Source organism: Micropterus salmoides, unplaced genomic scaffold (genome assembly GCF_014851395.1).
Source record: "Micropterus salmoides isolate LMB-PRFRI ecotype aquatic unplaced genomic scaffold, ASM1485139v1 Ms_hic_scaffold_3, whole genome shotgun sequence".
Classification (NCBI taxonomy): Eukaryota; Metazoa; Chordata; class Actinopteri; order Centrarchiformes; family Centrarchidae; genus Micropterus; species Micropterus salmoides.
This window is the reverse complement of record NW_024042261.1, coordinates 24241812-24257982: the sequence shown is the minus strand read 5'-3', so window position 1 is coordinate 24257982 and position 16171 is coordinate 24241812. Positions and strand designations below refer to the sequence as shown.

General features: G+C 42.1%; 1 protein-coding gene across 1 annotated transcript in view; it reads left to right on the top strand.

Moving 5' to 3' along the window:
* Positions 1-344: 344 nt before the first annotated feature.
* Positions 345-16171, top strand: part of npas1 (neuronal PAS domain protein 1) — a 38793-nt gene continuing 22966 nt past the window's right edge. Inside the window, exons 1-4 of the mRNA XM_038694124.1 lie at positions 345-623; positions 896-1076; positions 10560-10727; positions 12403-12641. Coding sequence (XP_038550052.1) covers positions 10633-10727; positions 12403-12641 — 334 coding nt within the window. The 5' untranslated portion in view covers positions 345-623; positions 896-1076; positions 10560-10632. The remainder of the gene's footprint in view (positions 624-895; positions 1077-10559; positions 10728-12402; positions 12642-16171) is intronic.

Here is a 16171-nt window from a genome sequence, read left to right as displayed (position 1 = left end):
TTTGTGTGTGTGTGTGTGTGTGTCTGTGTGTGTGTCTGTGTGTTTGCACGGGACAGGAGTCACAGTTTACAATACGTGTGGATGTGATGGAATCTCCCACTTGTTTCAGTCATCCCTTCTCTCTCACTCTCTCTCTCTCACTCTCTCTCTCTCTCTCTTTTACTCTGGCTGCTAATCAGCATTTGAAAGGCAGCTTTGACACTGAGAAAGAAAGTGAGGGGGGCACAGGGAGGTGGGGGTAAACGAAAGCATCAGACACAGTGAGTTAGGGAGGGAGAGCCGGAGAGAGACTGAGGCAAGGGGCTGTACAAGCATGCCTTTTATATTTACTAGTGACAGAGAGAGTGAGAGAGGGAGAGAGGGAGCAGCTGAAGGCAGAGACAACTGGTGTGCACGGCTTTCCCAAGAGGAAATGAAAAGAAAGAAGCTGAGCGAGGAGAGTGAATGAGTGAGCGGGAGAGAGGAAGGGTGGGAGGGAGCATGCCGGCTGGAGAGAGAGAGAGAGCAAGAGAGAGAAAGAGACGGAGTGAGAGAGAGAGAGAGTGCGAGGAAGAGATTCTCACACTGGCTGTGTCCTAATCCGAGTCCATCTCCAAGAAGCAGCGGAGCAGAGTGTTGGTGAAGTGAGTCTGAGAGCCAAGGAGAGCTACATCAGCTAGCTCCACTCACACACACACACATACACACACACACACACACACACACACGCGCACACACACACATATATATACTCTCACTCTCCCTCTCTCTTTCATACACTCACTCTTTTTTGCAACGGGAGTCCTCGATGTGTCGGGCTGCACGAATACTGCTTTTGTGAAAGTGAGGGGATTGACGCTGCCCCTGTCCCAGCCCCCTTGGCTCACACACACAGTGTTTGTTTGCTGTGTTTAAGCTCGAGGTGCCGGTGGAGGTGGTGGTGGTGGTGGTGTGGTGCTGGGGGCACCGTCAGGGCAGACAGAGCAGGGGCTCCGGAGAGGAAAAGAAGAAGAAGAAAAAGAAGAGGAGGAGGAAGAGAGAGAGACAAAGTGGATCAGATCAACAGCAGCAGACTGAACACTGGAAATGCCTGTCAGGTGAGTAGATAATGGATCTTACAACTTATGGTCAGCGCACGCACACACACACACACACACACACACACACACACACACACACACACACACACGCACGAGTGTTGTTCTCGCTCTCCTGCTTGATTTTCTCACACACTCTGGACACGCACGCACATACGGCCCGCTATAAAGTTGTCACCTTGATTTTGATGGGTCCGTCTGTTGTCAAATCTTGATAACGATTCAATCAAAGAAAGGGTTTCATTGTAACTTGTCAATTTTACACCTCAAGTAGTTTTTTTTTCTTATTTTCTCTGAGATAAAATATCAGCATGTATGCAGCGGTGGTAACTTTTTGCGGAGTCTAATTAAGAACTGAAGACAAATATTCCACAATTATCACATATTATCAGATTTATTTGGCTAAATTGGCACATGACAACAATTAGTAGAAAGCCAAAATTATTTAGTTATTAAATTATAAAATGCGAATAAGAGTTTTATTTAAAAAAGGACCTTTCCTCTACTTAATAGGGTCGCTTTGGACCGTGTGGCAGCATGTTTAAATGTATATTTGATTACAGAAAATACATAGAAAAATGTGCATATTTTATAATAAAAGCATACATTTATAATTTACTATAAATGAACATTGATAATAGACTAAACATTTGCTCTTCCTTGAAAGCACCATTACTGCTTTTACACAAAGTTCTTCTTCTGTGCTTTTAATCAATTTAATGTAACTGATCAAACATTTTCACTGCAAATATCCTAATCTTTGCTTTTCAGATAAGCCGAGTAATTATGGATGTTTATGTTCTGTGCTTAGTGATCACGATAATAATGGCCCACCACTTTCAGATAAAGTCAGTGTGTGTGTGTGTGTGTGTGTGTGTGTGTGTGTGTGTGTGTGTGTGCGCGCTGGAGTTTGAGATACAGAAGCAGGGAGTGAGCGGCTGCGTGTCCGTCTCCACCTGCAGAGGCAGAATTGGTCACAGTTTACTGGCTTAGTAACATTCTGTGCCTTCAGGGTGTCTGCAGCAGGTGGTCCAAATTGGTAGAATGACTGTGACAAACGCTCAGTGTTCGCTGCTGCTGTAAAGTAAATAACAACATCAAACCATCACATAGTGATTTCAGGTTTTTCAGCGTGTTTTTCTTCTTCTTTCTCTTTTTCATAATTTGCAATTGTTACTGTTATTGTGGTTAGAGGCTTGTCACCTAGAGTAAACGTAAGTCCGTCAGAGTAGTGGAACGGTTATTTCACAAAGGAAAAAATGTGCGGGTATGCACGAGTGTGTGCACATAAGAGTATTTGTATGATTTCCTGCAAGACTCCCTATTTGTACGTGTTTTTCTTGTCCATAGAGAGATGTTTGTGTTGAATGTTCTCTCCCAGAATGTTGCGCACACAGCCAAACAGCAACCTTTACACACACACACACGCACACCTGCAGAGATAGCAGGTGCGTCAGATAAATTCAAATCAGATCACTACCTGCAGTACAGAGTCACTCTTTCAAGTGTCAGGAAGAGAGTGTCAAAATGTTACTATTAGTAACAACTAGCTACTGTCCATGCTCACATGTAATCTGGCAGTTTTTAGCTACTTACTGCCATAGAGCAATATTTTTTAAATCGTTTTCCACTTTTTTAAAATTGTATGTGAAGAATATTTGTACTTACTGTGGACATTTCTTCAGTAAAAATTTGATAAAGCAGCGATGCGTGGATGTAGCAACGCTGACACGAATGGGGTCAGACAATGGTACAGTTTATACCCTGGCCCTCTGAGCCACTAAGCCTCTCCATCCGTTTTAGCTCTTGCATGTGCAGGACGCTTTGGTCCTGACCCACCATTAGGCCTTTTTTATTAGACCCAGATGCAGGCATCTTCCCTGGCTTTTGGATTTAAGCAGCTGCAGTCCATGCCAACAGGCAACTGTGTGACAGACCCTGACTCGGATTACTTTGTGAAAATGAAAACGTTGGCAGCGAAGAGTTCCTGTTTGAAGACGGCAGACAAAGCTGAAGTAAATTGAATAAAAAGGTATTTGGGGTTGTTCTGAGGGCAGGCAGATAAAGCACCACTTTAACTTTTCTGCCCAATCAAAGATCAGCGCTTGTGTGTGTGTGTGTTTGTGATGATGCTGCGAGGTTAAAGTCTGGTTTTCTTTGCCAGTCAGATATGTTCTCTGTATTCATTTTACAGAAATAATGATCACAAGAGTAGATAAAGTGAATATTAGTAATTTATAAAAGTATCTTGGTTGGTAGACAGAAGCTGACAACCACTTTTTGAGAGTTCTCAGGTACACACCTCCCCTCTCCCTCCCTTCCTCTTTCCATCCCTCTTTTGATATTTCTGTCTCTCTCTGTTGCTCTCTCTTACACACACACACTAAGGTGGTCAGTGTCTGGCGTGTTGACAGACAGCCGCTCACACACGCCTTGCTCTCTGTGCATGCATGCATGTGTGTGTGTGTGAAGAGTGTTGACAGACATTGTGTGGGTCTGTGACAGAGGGTGTCAGCGCGGTGTCAGGGAGATGTGTTTAGTGTCACACTCTGCTGACCTGATCTCCGGTCGGACTGTCCACTCCGGCCCCGCTGTGGCTCCTTACATAACCCCCGCTGTCATTCACACATCCGCCTGAAGGGATCCACCAGGCCGTGCACACACACATACACACGCACACACACACACACACACGCACACACACACACACACACACACACACGCACACACACACACACACACACATGCAGTTCCTTAGTGACGTGCAGATGATGTATAGGCATCCGCACTTATATCCACTTTCCCTCTAAATTGACTGTCAGGCCAGGTGCAGTCTGCAAATCTTCCTTACAATCACACTTTTTTTCTTCTTTGGTGTTGTCTAATTTATGCAATGACATAAAGCAGAAGTTAAATAAAATTTACACTATATCTGGAAATATTCAAAAAAGCATCGAGCTCTCCAAACAGTATGTGGGAATATAGTATGAGGCCAGCGAGTCTCCTGGTTTCCAAGACACCTACACAACTTGCAACTCTTTATCAAGAGTTTGACACTGCTCTGAGCTCTGACATTTGCACCATGCTAATTGAAGTGTCTATATTAGCATGTGGACATCTCTGTGCTGGTGTACAGAATAAGAGTGTGCTTTCAAGTCCATGCGTGTATGCATGTGACCCTCTGTGCTGTGCTTTGGCCTATGGTTATTTGGAGGTCAGTGCTGATGTGGTCTCTGCCTGCAGGAGTGGATTTACCATCCTCTGCCTTATATAGAGACCTGCATCCACTTAGCTGACTCTTCAGCAGTCAGACGGAGAAGTTTTTTGTCTTCGTTCTATCTTTTCTGTTTGTTCAACAGTAACTTTTACAATTTGGGGAAGATTTTAAATGGAGAAACACTGTATATTAATCATACAAGATATCATTATTCTCCTTACATGTGACCATTCAAAATAAGAAGCTTTTATCATTGACTTTCCCTCTAAGTCCTGCTTTTCACCTTTAGTCTGGCCTAACATTGAGGTTGGGGTAGTTAACCCCAGGATAGATGGCAGCTATTATTTTGACTTGTGCTATTTTATTGACCCAGGATTTTCTCTTTCAAGTGTAGATATCATAAAGGCCATAGATGCTTAACTTCATGATGGAGTGAACACTTTTACTTAATGCGTTCCTTCTTATTGCTTTTTTGCAACTCTGAAAGTTATCTACTCTTAGATGGATTGTACTTTGTTTTGTATTTATACATTTGAGTTTCTCTGGTGAACCATCTTAATGTTTAGCTCTTCATATTGAAGTTGAAATTGTATCCCTATTCATCATACTATCACTCTCAGTGTTGAGCCTTCATCTCTTTGTGCCCTTTCCAAACTAACCCTCAGATATATATAAATTGTATATTCATCAACCCTACTCATCTGTTTTATTTGGATTATTTTGTTGTTCCAGAAGCCATAAATAAGACACTACCATGTTACTCCTTCAAGTTCTAAAAAAGGCATATAAAGTATGCATCCTTCTTCAAGTTGTTATACTTGTTTTGCTGCTTAAATCTTTTTCATCACTTTCAGTATTGAGTGAGGAATGACATCCAGTTTTTTTCATTTAAAATTCACAGGAGAGCGAGCTTTAGAGAGTAGGTATTTTTTCTGGTAAACACTGTAAATTTATATGATTGTGTGCGCTGAGACTTTCAAGTTCATAATACAGTGTAGGTGAAGTGGAGCATCTCTTTTGTGTAAACTCAGGCCAAGGTAGATGGTAATTATGACAGGCATGGATTGAATTCTACGTAGCTCTACGCCCGTGAGGAGTGGACATCAAAGCATGCTCACCAAAGCCCTCTGTAATAAAAGAAGAGGAGGAGAAAGTTATTGATTACCGAGGATGAACATTAGCAAATCTCTTTCTCTCTCCTTTTCTTCGTGTATGTCTTCATCCATCCATCATTTCTCTCTTTCTGTCTCTCTCTCTCTTACTGTCTGATTTGCCTCCCTCCACCTCAACGTATGTTCCCTCCATCCCCAATCTGCTCTCCATCCACCCCTCTGCCCCTCTCTAATCATTTATTTATCGCTGATGTCTTTATTCTGTATTCTTCCAGTTTAGGGACGGTCCACGCCGTGAATATACAGAGCTGCTTCACTCACACAGGCTGTTATCGTCATTCATTTACACCCTTCCCGAACCCTCCTCTTCCTCCTCATCACTGCAGAGATACCTGGGGGCGGGTGGGGTCACTCTGGTCCAATCTAACGCTGTATTGATTCCATTAGATAATTAATGACCCAGGCAAGGGCCAGGGAGGAGGAAAGAGGGGGTTAGGAGAGATGGGGGCGTGGGGGGTGAAGATGATGGGCAAGGCGGGGGTGGGGGGGGTGATTGGACGCCAAGGCCCTTGAGAGTTGGAGAGAACCTTGGGTTGGGAATGATCCAGAGTCATCAAGGTCAACCACAGCCGGCGCTCCGATACGGAAGCAGAATACCGAGCGAGTCCGAATATGGAATACTGAGAGAGAGGGGGGGATCTTCATGTCCAGCAGCTGTCGATTGATCAACGGCTGAAAAATTGTACATTAAAAAGTCTTTTGACTTCCAAATCCTGAGGTCCAACCAGGGCCGTAATGCATGATAAGTAGTTTTCAGCCCTCCAACCAGAATACCAAACTTCATCTCCCCGGACACTCCAGACACTCATTTACAACTACTCAACAACATGAAAGGCAAGATAGAAAACTAGCTACATCAAATATTCTGTTCATGTTATTTCCAGCCATGTTTTCTACATCTTCCATGATATTGAGCGCTCTCCATTTGATAAATATTATTCACAGGAATATCTTACATCGCTGTTGTATGTGCAGTCCACTCCTACCTTTAGTTGGAGATAATTAAAGATGGGTGGGGGTTGGAAATAGAGAAGAAAGCTGTCTCAAAACTGCTGGCAGTAAAATCTTATTTGAGTAAAGTGAAAAATGACCAGAATGGCTGCTACGCACAGTTTTGACGTTAGGTCAAAACTAATGCCAGCTTCTTTTGGATTTTGGAGGGGCAATTTTATTTTATAGTATGATTTGAGAGCGCTGCCTAAAGGCATTTTGCAAAGGGCTGCATATTGCATATCGCAGATAAATAAGTCCTTCGAGCCCCTTGCATGTTCTTGTAGGGGTTGCAAGTATGGAGATTTGTTTTGTTTTTTTGATTAGTGAAAGTGCCAAAAGTAATGGGAGAGGCACTTATCTGAAATTATAGCTTGCGTGTTGCAAATTTGGTGAAACAGGCCCCAGGGATGTTACAATACGCTACCAGGCTAACTACAAGGCCATCAGAATGCCAACGCCAATGTCAACTTCTAAATCAAGTTCTTGGATCTTTCTCAGGCTCACTAAAATCCTTCAGAATTTGTTAAAGATCCCCAGAACTGGAACTATTCTCCTCTTCCTGCACATTGCAATAGGCTTGGCCTTGCACTTCACCTTTGCATGATCGCGGCATGCATGTCGTCTCCAGTGGGCTATGAGAGATCCTCTGCCTCCGCATTCACAGTCTTGGCCAGCCTCTGTATTGGGCCCCAGGGGTTGGAGAGATGAGGCATAAAACAACCATGTCTCTACCTAGGGGAGCTGGTGGAATGGCAGTGGGGCTATTGTCTGTCTGCGTGCTGTTTGACTTAAATGTGTTCATTTGCCTGATGCCCCTGACTCCCTACGGGGAGGGGCGGCTCGGGGAGAGGAGGGGCACGCTAACGAACCTCTGACAGCTGGAGGCCCTAATTAAAAGTCCCTGCTGAAAATAAACAGAGCGGGAGCCAAGCGAGCAGCCAGAAAGAAACGCATGGCAAACAGCGGCTGTGAACGCTCGCCGCAGTGCCCTCCTCTCTGTTGCTGTTGAGACCGTGCCAAGAGAGCACAGCTCTATAGGGTAGGGGTCTCAAACACACACTCACGTATAGACCAACATACACCGCGCTTATGAATATGTAGCACTGCAGCAACACATTTTGAACACCTGCGGTCACACTTGATACAGGTTGATCTCTACAGCTGTGGGCGCAGTATATTTTTACTGCCAGTCCTCTCAGAAGTCACACTTTCTTTTTTCCATATATTTCCCACTGTGCCATTACAGAATAAGTCGACTCAGCTCTACTGGGCGGATTGTTTCACACTCACTGTCTGTATGACACTTCTGACATTCAGCCTGTTGTGCTGCTAGCTAGCCGGAGCATTAGCAGTCAAAGTGGCGGGGTCCATTTGGGTGAGTGCATTAATGGGCCACCCCAACCTGTGACAAGGTTATGAGGCTGATTGAATAATTACTGTGGAGGCCCCTGTCCATTACGCCCCTGTGTCTGCCCAGATAGAGAGTGACGCAGAGAGAGATGGAGAGATAGTCAGAGACAGAATGATGGAGCGAAAGATTAGATAAGCACAGATAGGGTCAATTAAGAGATAAACATACAGGTATGGGATGAAAAAGGGCCGTACGTGTGCATGTTTGTGAGGCAGTGAAAATTTGAGGGTAAATTGTTTCCTGCCCGTGTCTCCTTTTTGATCGCTCTATCCTACTGTGCGGAGCCACATTTGGCAGGTAGTGCATTTATCCAGGTGAGATAGAGAAAGTGACAAAGGTGAAGTTGTTAGACAGAGGTGGGCTGCCCTCTGCTCGACCCTGTCTTCTCTTCACCAGACTCTGTGAAAAGAGAACGGTCAATGTTGTAAGCTGGAAGCTTGAGAGGAAAAGATTTTGGTTTTCTAAAATTGAATGAAGCCTAAGCCTAAAACAAAATATTTTACCAATGTAAGTGCCCTGGGAAGTGGTTAAATATAGGGCTGGAAAATTTAACAGATTGATCAAATTAGCAACTTTAGTAGTAGTAATTCTCTGAATCCTACATAATAAAACTTTAAAGAACCATTGATATCTCACCAAACATTAAACCATCCAATCAGCCAGCAGTTCAGTCCAGAAATCCAGAAACTTAATTAGTTGTACTGCAATTAATCATGCATTGATGTATTTAAAAAAAAATTACATTTATGTCTGACGGTCTATTTTGATAGAGATTTTTCTTTATATATCACCCAGCCCTAGTTATTGCCCAATGTAGTGCATTGTATATAAATACAATAAATAGCTATATAAATGGCTATATATTTTAGCCATTTCTCTTGGGATGGGTTGGTTGGTCCAGCACTTTGTTCCAGAGTATGACGTTTCTCATCTCTTGCTATGAAATGTGCTACAGATATCCACGGTGCCCTGAGGATGAAGCCTGCTGACTTTTCCTGTAGCAGTAAAACATTACATTTTGTCCAATACATTGGTTTATGGTCAAATACCTGTAAAACTGATGAGTTTCCCATCAGCCTCAGTCGTACTTTGTGTTTGCTGATGAAAATGATAGCATGCTTTAAATTAAGATGTTAAATATTATACTTGCTAAACATCAGCATGTTTGCATTGTCATTGTGAGCATGTTAGCATGCTGAGGTTAGCAGTTAGCTCAAAGCACTGCCATTTGTGTGGCCGTGGACTTGTTTAGTGAGCTGTAAGTACACTTTTTAAACTCTGTTAATTCATGCATTCTGATCCAATATTGCATGGTTGAAGGAGATACTGGGAGGTATATATTCATACTATACCCACTTCTCAGTTTCTGCTGAGGCCAAACTTTCCATCCCTGACCTAGGATCATGTTAGCAGTAGAAAGCACACATTTCTGCTTTACTATCGCTGCCTAAAACTACTAAAGGTAAGTGGATGACCTAATCTCCCCTTTCAACAACTATTCTCTCTTTGTTGAATCCCTCATTGATTCTGCCGGCTTTGAAATTGGTCCAAGAAGTTTTCATGCATACATTTAATGTTGGCTGCTTTAGCCTAAGATTTGTGAAATGATATCTGCCAAACCTGCCCAGCTTCTGCTGACCCCTCTTAAACAAGGTCAGTATAGCCATGCTCAATCTCTAGACATAATCCATTTTCTACTGCCCCGGCAAAGCTGTACTGACTTGATTGTGCTGACCCAGCCAGGCCAAAGAAAGAGAGAGTTAGAGAGTAAGAGGAAGTAAGAGAGAGAGAGGGCATCTCAGGCCCAAGGGCATGACACCGCTGTGCTCGGGGCCACACTAGCCCTTTAAATGTCAACACAGCATGGAGGGGAGGGAGGGGAGAGAGACGGGTGAGGAGCGGGGCTCTGTTTGAGGACAGGGAGGAATATTGGCAACTTCTACTACAGGAGGGTATAATTGGAGACTAACAGAAGAGTAGGCAGTGGACAGCATGTGCTTCGTCTTTGGAGATGTTTGCTTTAAACTCTGGTCACAGACAAGTGAATATTCTCTCAGGGATGAGGGGAGACATTTGGAGATCTGTGATTTGCAGCTTAATTGTGACTTCAAAGGAGGCTTAGTGTTTTGTCTTATGTCTATTACTTTGGGAACAGTCTCTGACCTTTATATGAGGAAGTACATACAGTATCTAATTGCTCTCTGTCAACCTCACCTCTTTCTTTCTTTCTTTCTTTCTTTCTGAAGAATAAGACTTCCAGTCTTGACAAGCATTTTTAGAAATTCAATTCTTAAGATAGATGAAATAAGAATTCATAACATGGGTTTTCACCCGACCATTTTAATGCAAATTATATTATATATATCGAATTAAAACGGCCGACTGGAAACTGCAAATGGAGATAAAATGTCATAATTTTTCTTTATTATAAACAAGGGCGTCATGCTCACTGCAAGCTTAAAAAGTTGAAAAATAAATTATGCAATAAAGTGTGATGGAAACATATTTTTTAATTAAAAAAATTAAAGGCTTCCTATAACGTGTTAAATTTGACATCCCTAAAATGTCTCTACTTAATGGCTATTATTATTGGTGAATGAACCAACCATACAGTACTTGTTTCACTGACTCTTTTTCCTCTTTTTTTCTTTCTTTTTGTTCCTCTTCTGCTGTCTGTCGTGGATCTCCAGGTCTGATTCTGTCACATCCTCAGCCAATCCGAGCCTTCGTTAACCACGGCATCGGCGCGCGATTGGGTGAAGGATGGCAACCATGCCGTTTGTCAGTGAGGGGAAGTGTGTGAGTGTGGAGTGGGATTTCCTACAAGGACTACTGGCCAAGCCTCCCACACTGCCCTGGTAAGACACCACACACATACACATAGACAGGCTGATACTGTATAAGCCAGCGTGCATGCCCGTGAATTAATCTCGGCAAGGTGAAATCCATACATTAACACCCTTGCACACACTGACACCCTGAATAAAAAATTCCTATCAATGAAACATAATCCAGAAGACATAAGTCTGATTTCCTCAGTGCTACATACAACCTGTATTGTTGCTCACCTGCCAATCCTGTCAGAGCTGTGAATCCCCTCCCCTTAGTGGGAGATTAAGTAAATTTGGCTGGAATTATTAATGGGCAGTCATTTACAGGCGGATATAAAAACTAAGCAGAATCAATGTGTGTGTATTGATTGTATCTCGGTGGCTGGGGTCGAGGCAGTATAATAATGAGTTGTTACAGAGGCTGGCAGCATGAGTCCACAGCGCACACACACATACCGAAAAACACAAACTGTTTTCACTTATTAGGGAATAGCAAGGAGAAAAACAACAGCCGTGTCAGCTGATTAAGAGATAAACATATGTACACACACCATGTACAGCCCTTTTCTTTGTCCTTTTCCTTCTTTCGCTCACACATGCATCCGCACACACACACACAAACACACACGTAGACACACACACATGCACCACTGGTGGTCTTTCTTAGGATGAGAATCAACAACCCAGACACAAGGGAGAAAGGCTGGCTCTTCTTTCCCCTCTAGCTCTCATTCTCGCTCTCTTTCTCTCTCACACACACACACACACACACACACACACACACACACTTTATTCCAGTGCAGCACCGACACAAATTGTGAAGTGGCTGTGACAACATAATTCCACCACTCAGGCTCCATTGAGGAGAGTCAATACCCAATCAGAGAGACAGGCTACCTGAGCCCCAGCCCCCCTCTGTCACTCTGCCCCTCCCTCTCCTATTGATCCCTCAATCACGGCTTCAGCTCACTAGCCCGGTACCAGATGAGAGGGGGGGAGGGAGGGGTTGGAGGGAGGAAAGGAGGAAGGGAGGGAAAGTGAGAGATAGGCAGCGAGAGATTGTGTATGTGTGTTTCACATATGGATTTTGGAGCAAATGGCATTATTAGGACTCTGCTCTGCCAAATAGAAGAAGGGAGTTTATCTGTAATTACCAGGCCAATCTGCAATGTACCAGAATGGAGATTGTTTCACTTGAATTACAGGAGTCATTACCATCACATCTATTTATGAAATGAGTTTTCTGGATAGATGCTCTGGTCATCTATACAGAGCACAAATCAATCAACAGGTAGTCAGTAAATGTCCTTGATGTTGCATTTTAGTGTTATTCAGTAAGCTTGCCTTAGCATGCAGTATTTTGATTACATGCCTATATCTTAGGGGAAATTTACAGCACAGCAGCTTCTTTCCTCAAGCTATCGGTCATGAGGAACACAAATTAAATACGATAGTTGACAATGAGCGCGTTGGTAGCCAAATTCTGTTTAGGCTAATTGTACATTTTTTACTGCAGTTTAAACCTTTAGCAGTTTCTCCCATCTTACACGGTGCTGATTCAGACTATTTTCTCTGCTCTTCTTCTCCATCCTCCCTGTTAATATCTGTTTCTTCCTTTTTACTTCTATCTGTCCGCTTCCACACCATTTTCCCTTCTTGTCTTTTCCACTCTTAATACAACCTCCCCTTGTTTGCCTCTCAGTCTCCAGAACCTGCGTAAAGAGAAGTCTCGCAATGCAGCTCGTTCACGGCGGGGGAAGGAGAATTTCGAATTCTTTGAGCTGGCCAAGATGCTGCCTCTGCCTGGCGCCATCACCAGCCAGCTGGACAAGGCCTCAGTCATCCGGCTGACCATCAGCTACCTCCACATGCGCACCTTTGCCAGCCAGGGAGACCCGCCCTGGAGCCCTCTGATGGAGGGAGACAGCAACTGCAGCAAAGGTAAGCAAACGGGAAACACCCTGCACAATCTGCAGTGCGCCTGTGTGTTTGTGTTCACCCTCTGACTGCCACAAATACATCAAAAAGTATATTGTTGCAAATTACAAATACTTGCTCATCAAATGTATCAAAACAAAATACAAGATATTGGTTTGAGAAAATGTATTTAATTAAAACACAATGCATTTGTAATTTTAAGCTGTTACACAAGGTCTTTTAACTTTTTCTAGTCTAATAAATAAACAAAAGAAGGTCACAAAATTTCAAGAAAATAGATATTTTTACATCTATTTTCATAAATACAACTGTACACTTTCTGAATTCATGTTTCTCTCTTTTGCCGGACTAATGGCCTTGTAAACTCATCGTAAAACACACTTGATTCAACAAAACAAAACTCAGCAAAATCATCTTGGTTAGTCTTTTGACTGTTCCAACAATCACCACTTCTGGTTTGGTCAAAATAAATCCTTAATCCACAGAGTTAGAGGTTAAAATATTCTTGCTCTACACACTGTTGCTGCCCCTCTGATGCCCACGCTCCCTCTAGTTCCTCTCCCTCTTGATGCCTCTCCTGTCCCCGCCTGGACCCGTCATGTCTTCATACCCAGAGTCAGAATCCTGACAAATTAAATAATGTATTTTAAGTTTTTAAAATACAAGCTCTTATATATTATTTTGTTACAAACTACATCTTACTTTTTTCTGTGAAATACAAATGGCAGAATACTCAAAAATATTGAAATATGTATTTTAAATACATATTTATTGAAGTACTGCCCATATCTGCAGACTGCTTACAGAACAAGCCTGAAACTCTTGTTCTTTCGGTTATTTCCTTCCAGTCTCTCTCCTTTTTTCGTCTTGCCTCTGTTCATTTATAAAGCTGATACATATGCACAAATTTTTCTCTCGAGTCAAAAACTTTTTAATCTTGCACAGATGTGTCTTCGTGTCAATCCCGGCCAGGAGAATTTGTACTATGTATGCAATCACACAACATTTGAGTTCTTTCTGAACATTCAGTTTGTCAGAATCAGGGCTGTAGCTACACTGAGGTCATGTCCTCGGTTTTAGAAACTTGGGGAAGAAAATATTCTGCATTTAAAAACATTTCATGCACAGATTCTGTTATATTTTAAACTCAGGTTAAATTTGATTAATTATACTATAATTTTGCCGCCATATTTTCATTCCTGGCAGCCTGGAGAGGCCTGGAAACAGCATTTAGGCCTTCATGTTAGGTAATTGAATTTCCACATTAGTTACCAACTGCATAAAATATAAAAATATAAATACTGAAAAATGTGTTATCTGATTTTCTGGGGATGGGGGATACTTGGACTTTTGACCTCACTATTTTTTAAATCCACACTGAAGCTCTTAAAATTAAATAAATTTAAACTTTGACAATGGCTGTGTGCAAGTATGCAGAGTTAAATGAAACATGGTTGTGACAGAACTTTTTCTCAGCTCTGGATTCATGCAGTTCAGCCTTCTAAGAAAATTACACAGCAGAGATAAATATGCTGATGTGTGTTGCCAAAGCACCAAAACCACTAAAATCCCATGTTTCATGTTTCATCTTTCTTTCAATCAAAAGCAATCTTTAGCAGTCTGATCTGCCCACTTACCCCGCCCACAGAGATACCTAACGACACAAAGATTCAGTTCGGACCACAACAATTATCCAGTCCTCTATCAGTGACCATAATTACTTGTGCTGTGTGTGTAACACAAGCACGTGTTCATTCACAAGCCTGTAAACATACATGTGCATATACAGTAATCATACAAAGACTTTCCATTATAGGCATAGTGTGTGTGTGTGTGTGTGTGTGTGTGTGTGTGTGTGTGTGTGTGTGTGTGTGAAAGAGAAAGAGTAAGAGAGAGAGAGATGATACACAGAGGGAGGAAACTATTGGTGCGATTTGTAATTACAGAAATTAGCTGTATAACGAGGACAGTGTAATTATAAAGCCTGTCTAATTGCTACTATTACTGAGGGGAAACGATGCAGCTACAGTACAATTAGAGATGTGTGTTTGTGTGTCAGTGTGTGTGTTTCATGCCTGTTCTTGTCTAATCTGAGGAAATGTGACCAAAAACACTCATGTTAATAGCATGTTTGTGTGTGACTTGTGTGGCTTGCTTTACCACAATATGTGGGACACATTCCTGATACATATACATATAGTGGATTTTATAGTATCAATAGTGGTGCCAAAGTAATACCTGAGTTTTGGTAGAGATATCAAAACAATAATTTTCTCAAAACCCTGAAAGTGGCACTACACTAAATTCACACATAAATGTCAGCTTAGCATAGTAAATGGAGGTGTTACACACAGCCATAAAAAGTTTTAAGAAATTGCACAACTTTGGTCAAAGCCAAAAAGCACCCAGGAAAACAAAATTATATGTGTATATATATATATATATATAAATACCATTTTGATTTCTTTCAAATCTAAATGGTAGAGGCAACCCATTGTTGCAGGCCTTTTTTACAGCAGACATTTTGATTTGTATAGTAGGAAAAGCACAGGTGTTACTAATAACATTAACAATGGCTCTTCTCTATTCAAGTGTCCCTGTAAGCCGTGACAGGGTGACAGTGAGCCAGCATGTACAACAACCGGGACCCTGAAACCGAAGCAGATAAATGGATCAGCCTTCATTAATTTTACCACTTACACCTTTCCTACAGTGACATGTCAAAATGTCTTTCATGAAAAAGGCCTATTGACATCCATGTACTGTATCATTTTCTGTACATTGATTAGGGAAGGTACATAGATTGTTTTTGTATTCTAATTACAAAAGCACAGGGCAATATGACAATTAGTATGCTTACATACTGTACTCGATAAGTAGTTAGCATGGAACTGAAATACATTATAATCTAATTAAGTTTAAATAGAAATTACTTGACAGTTTACAATGTACAATGCTAAACACTCTTTACCAGCCATAATAATAAGTATCTGACAATTTAATAGCAATACCTCACTGTAAACCAAACGGATCCCACTCATAGAAATCATGTTGTATAATGCATTCATGGTGAGCCCTAATCTATAGCCACAGTATCAGAAAATATACATTGTTATGGCTGAATCCACTGGGATCCATCAATATCTAATCAGCCATGCAGTGCTGCACAATTTGTTATCCATACACTAGCACACTTACAGCCGTGGCCTTGACTGAGCTCTACATGTAGTGAATTGTTTTGCCCCAGTGTTCCAGGCTTTCCTTGGCCTTGATAGAAAATACCTGCTGTTTAGAAAAGTAGGTGTGCAGGTAGCCGCGCTGTCCTGTGCATGAGCTGGAAGTGTAGTAGGAAGACAAATGTGAGGTATGCTGCTCACAACACAATGAGAAGCACAACTCGTACAAATGTGAGCCATAACTGTAAATATATAGAATCCTGCAGCAGCTATGCGAAGGTCATGGAGAAATTGTGACGCACAAACGCAATGAATTGCGAGACGCGTGCCAGGCCAGCTACAGACGGTGTTGTAGTC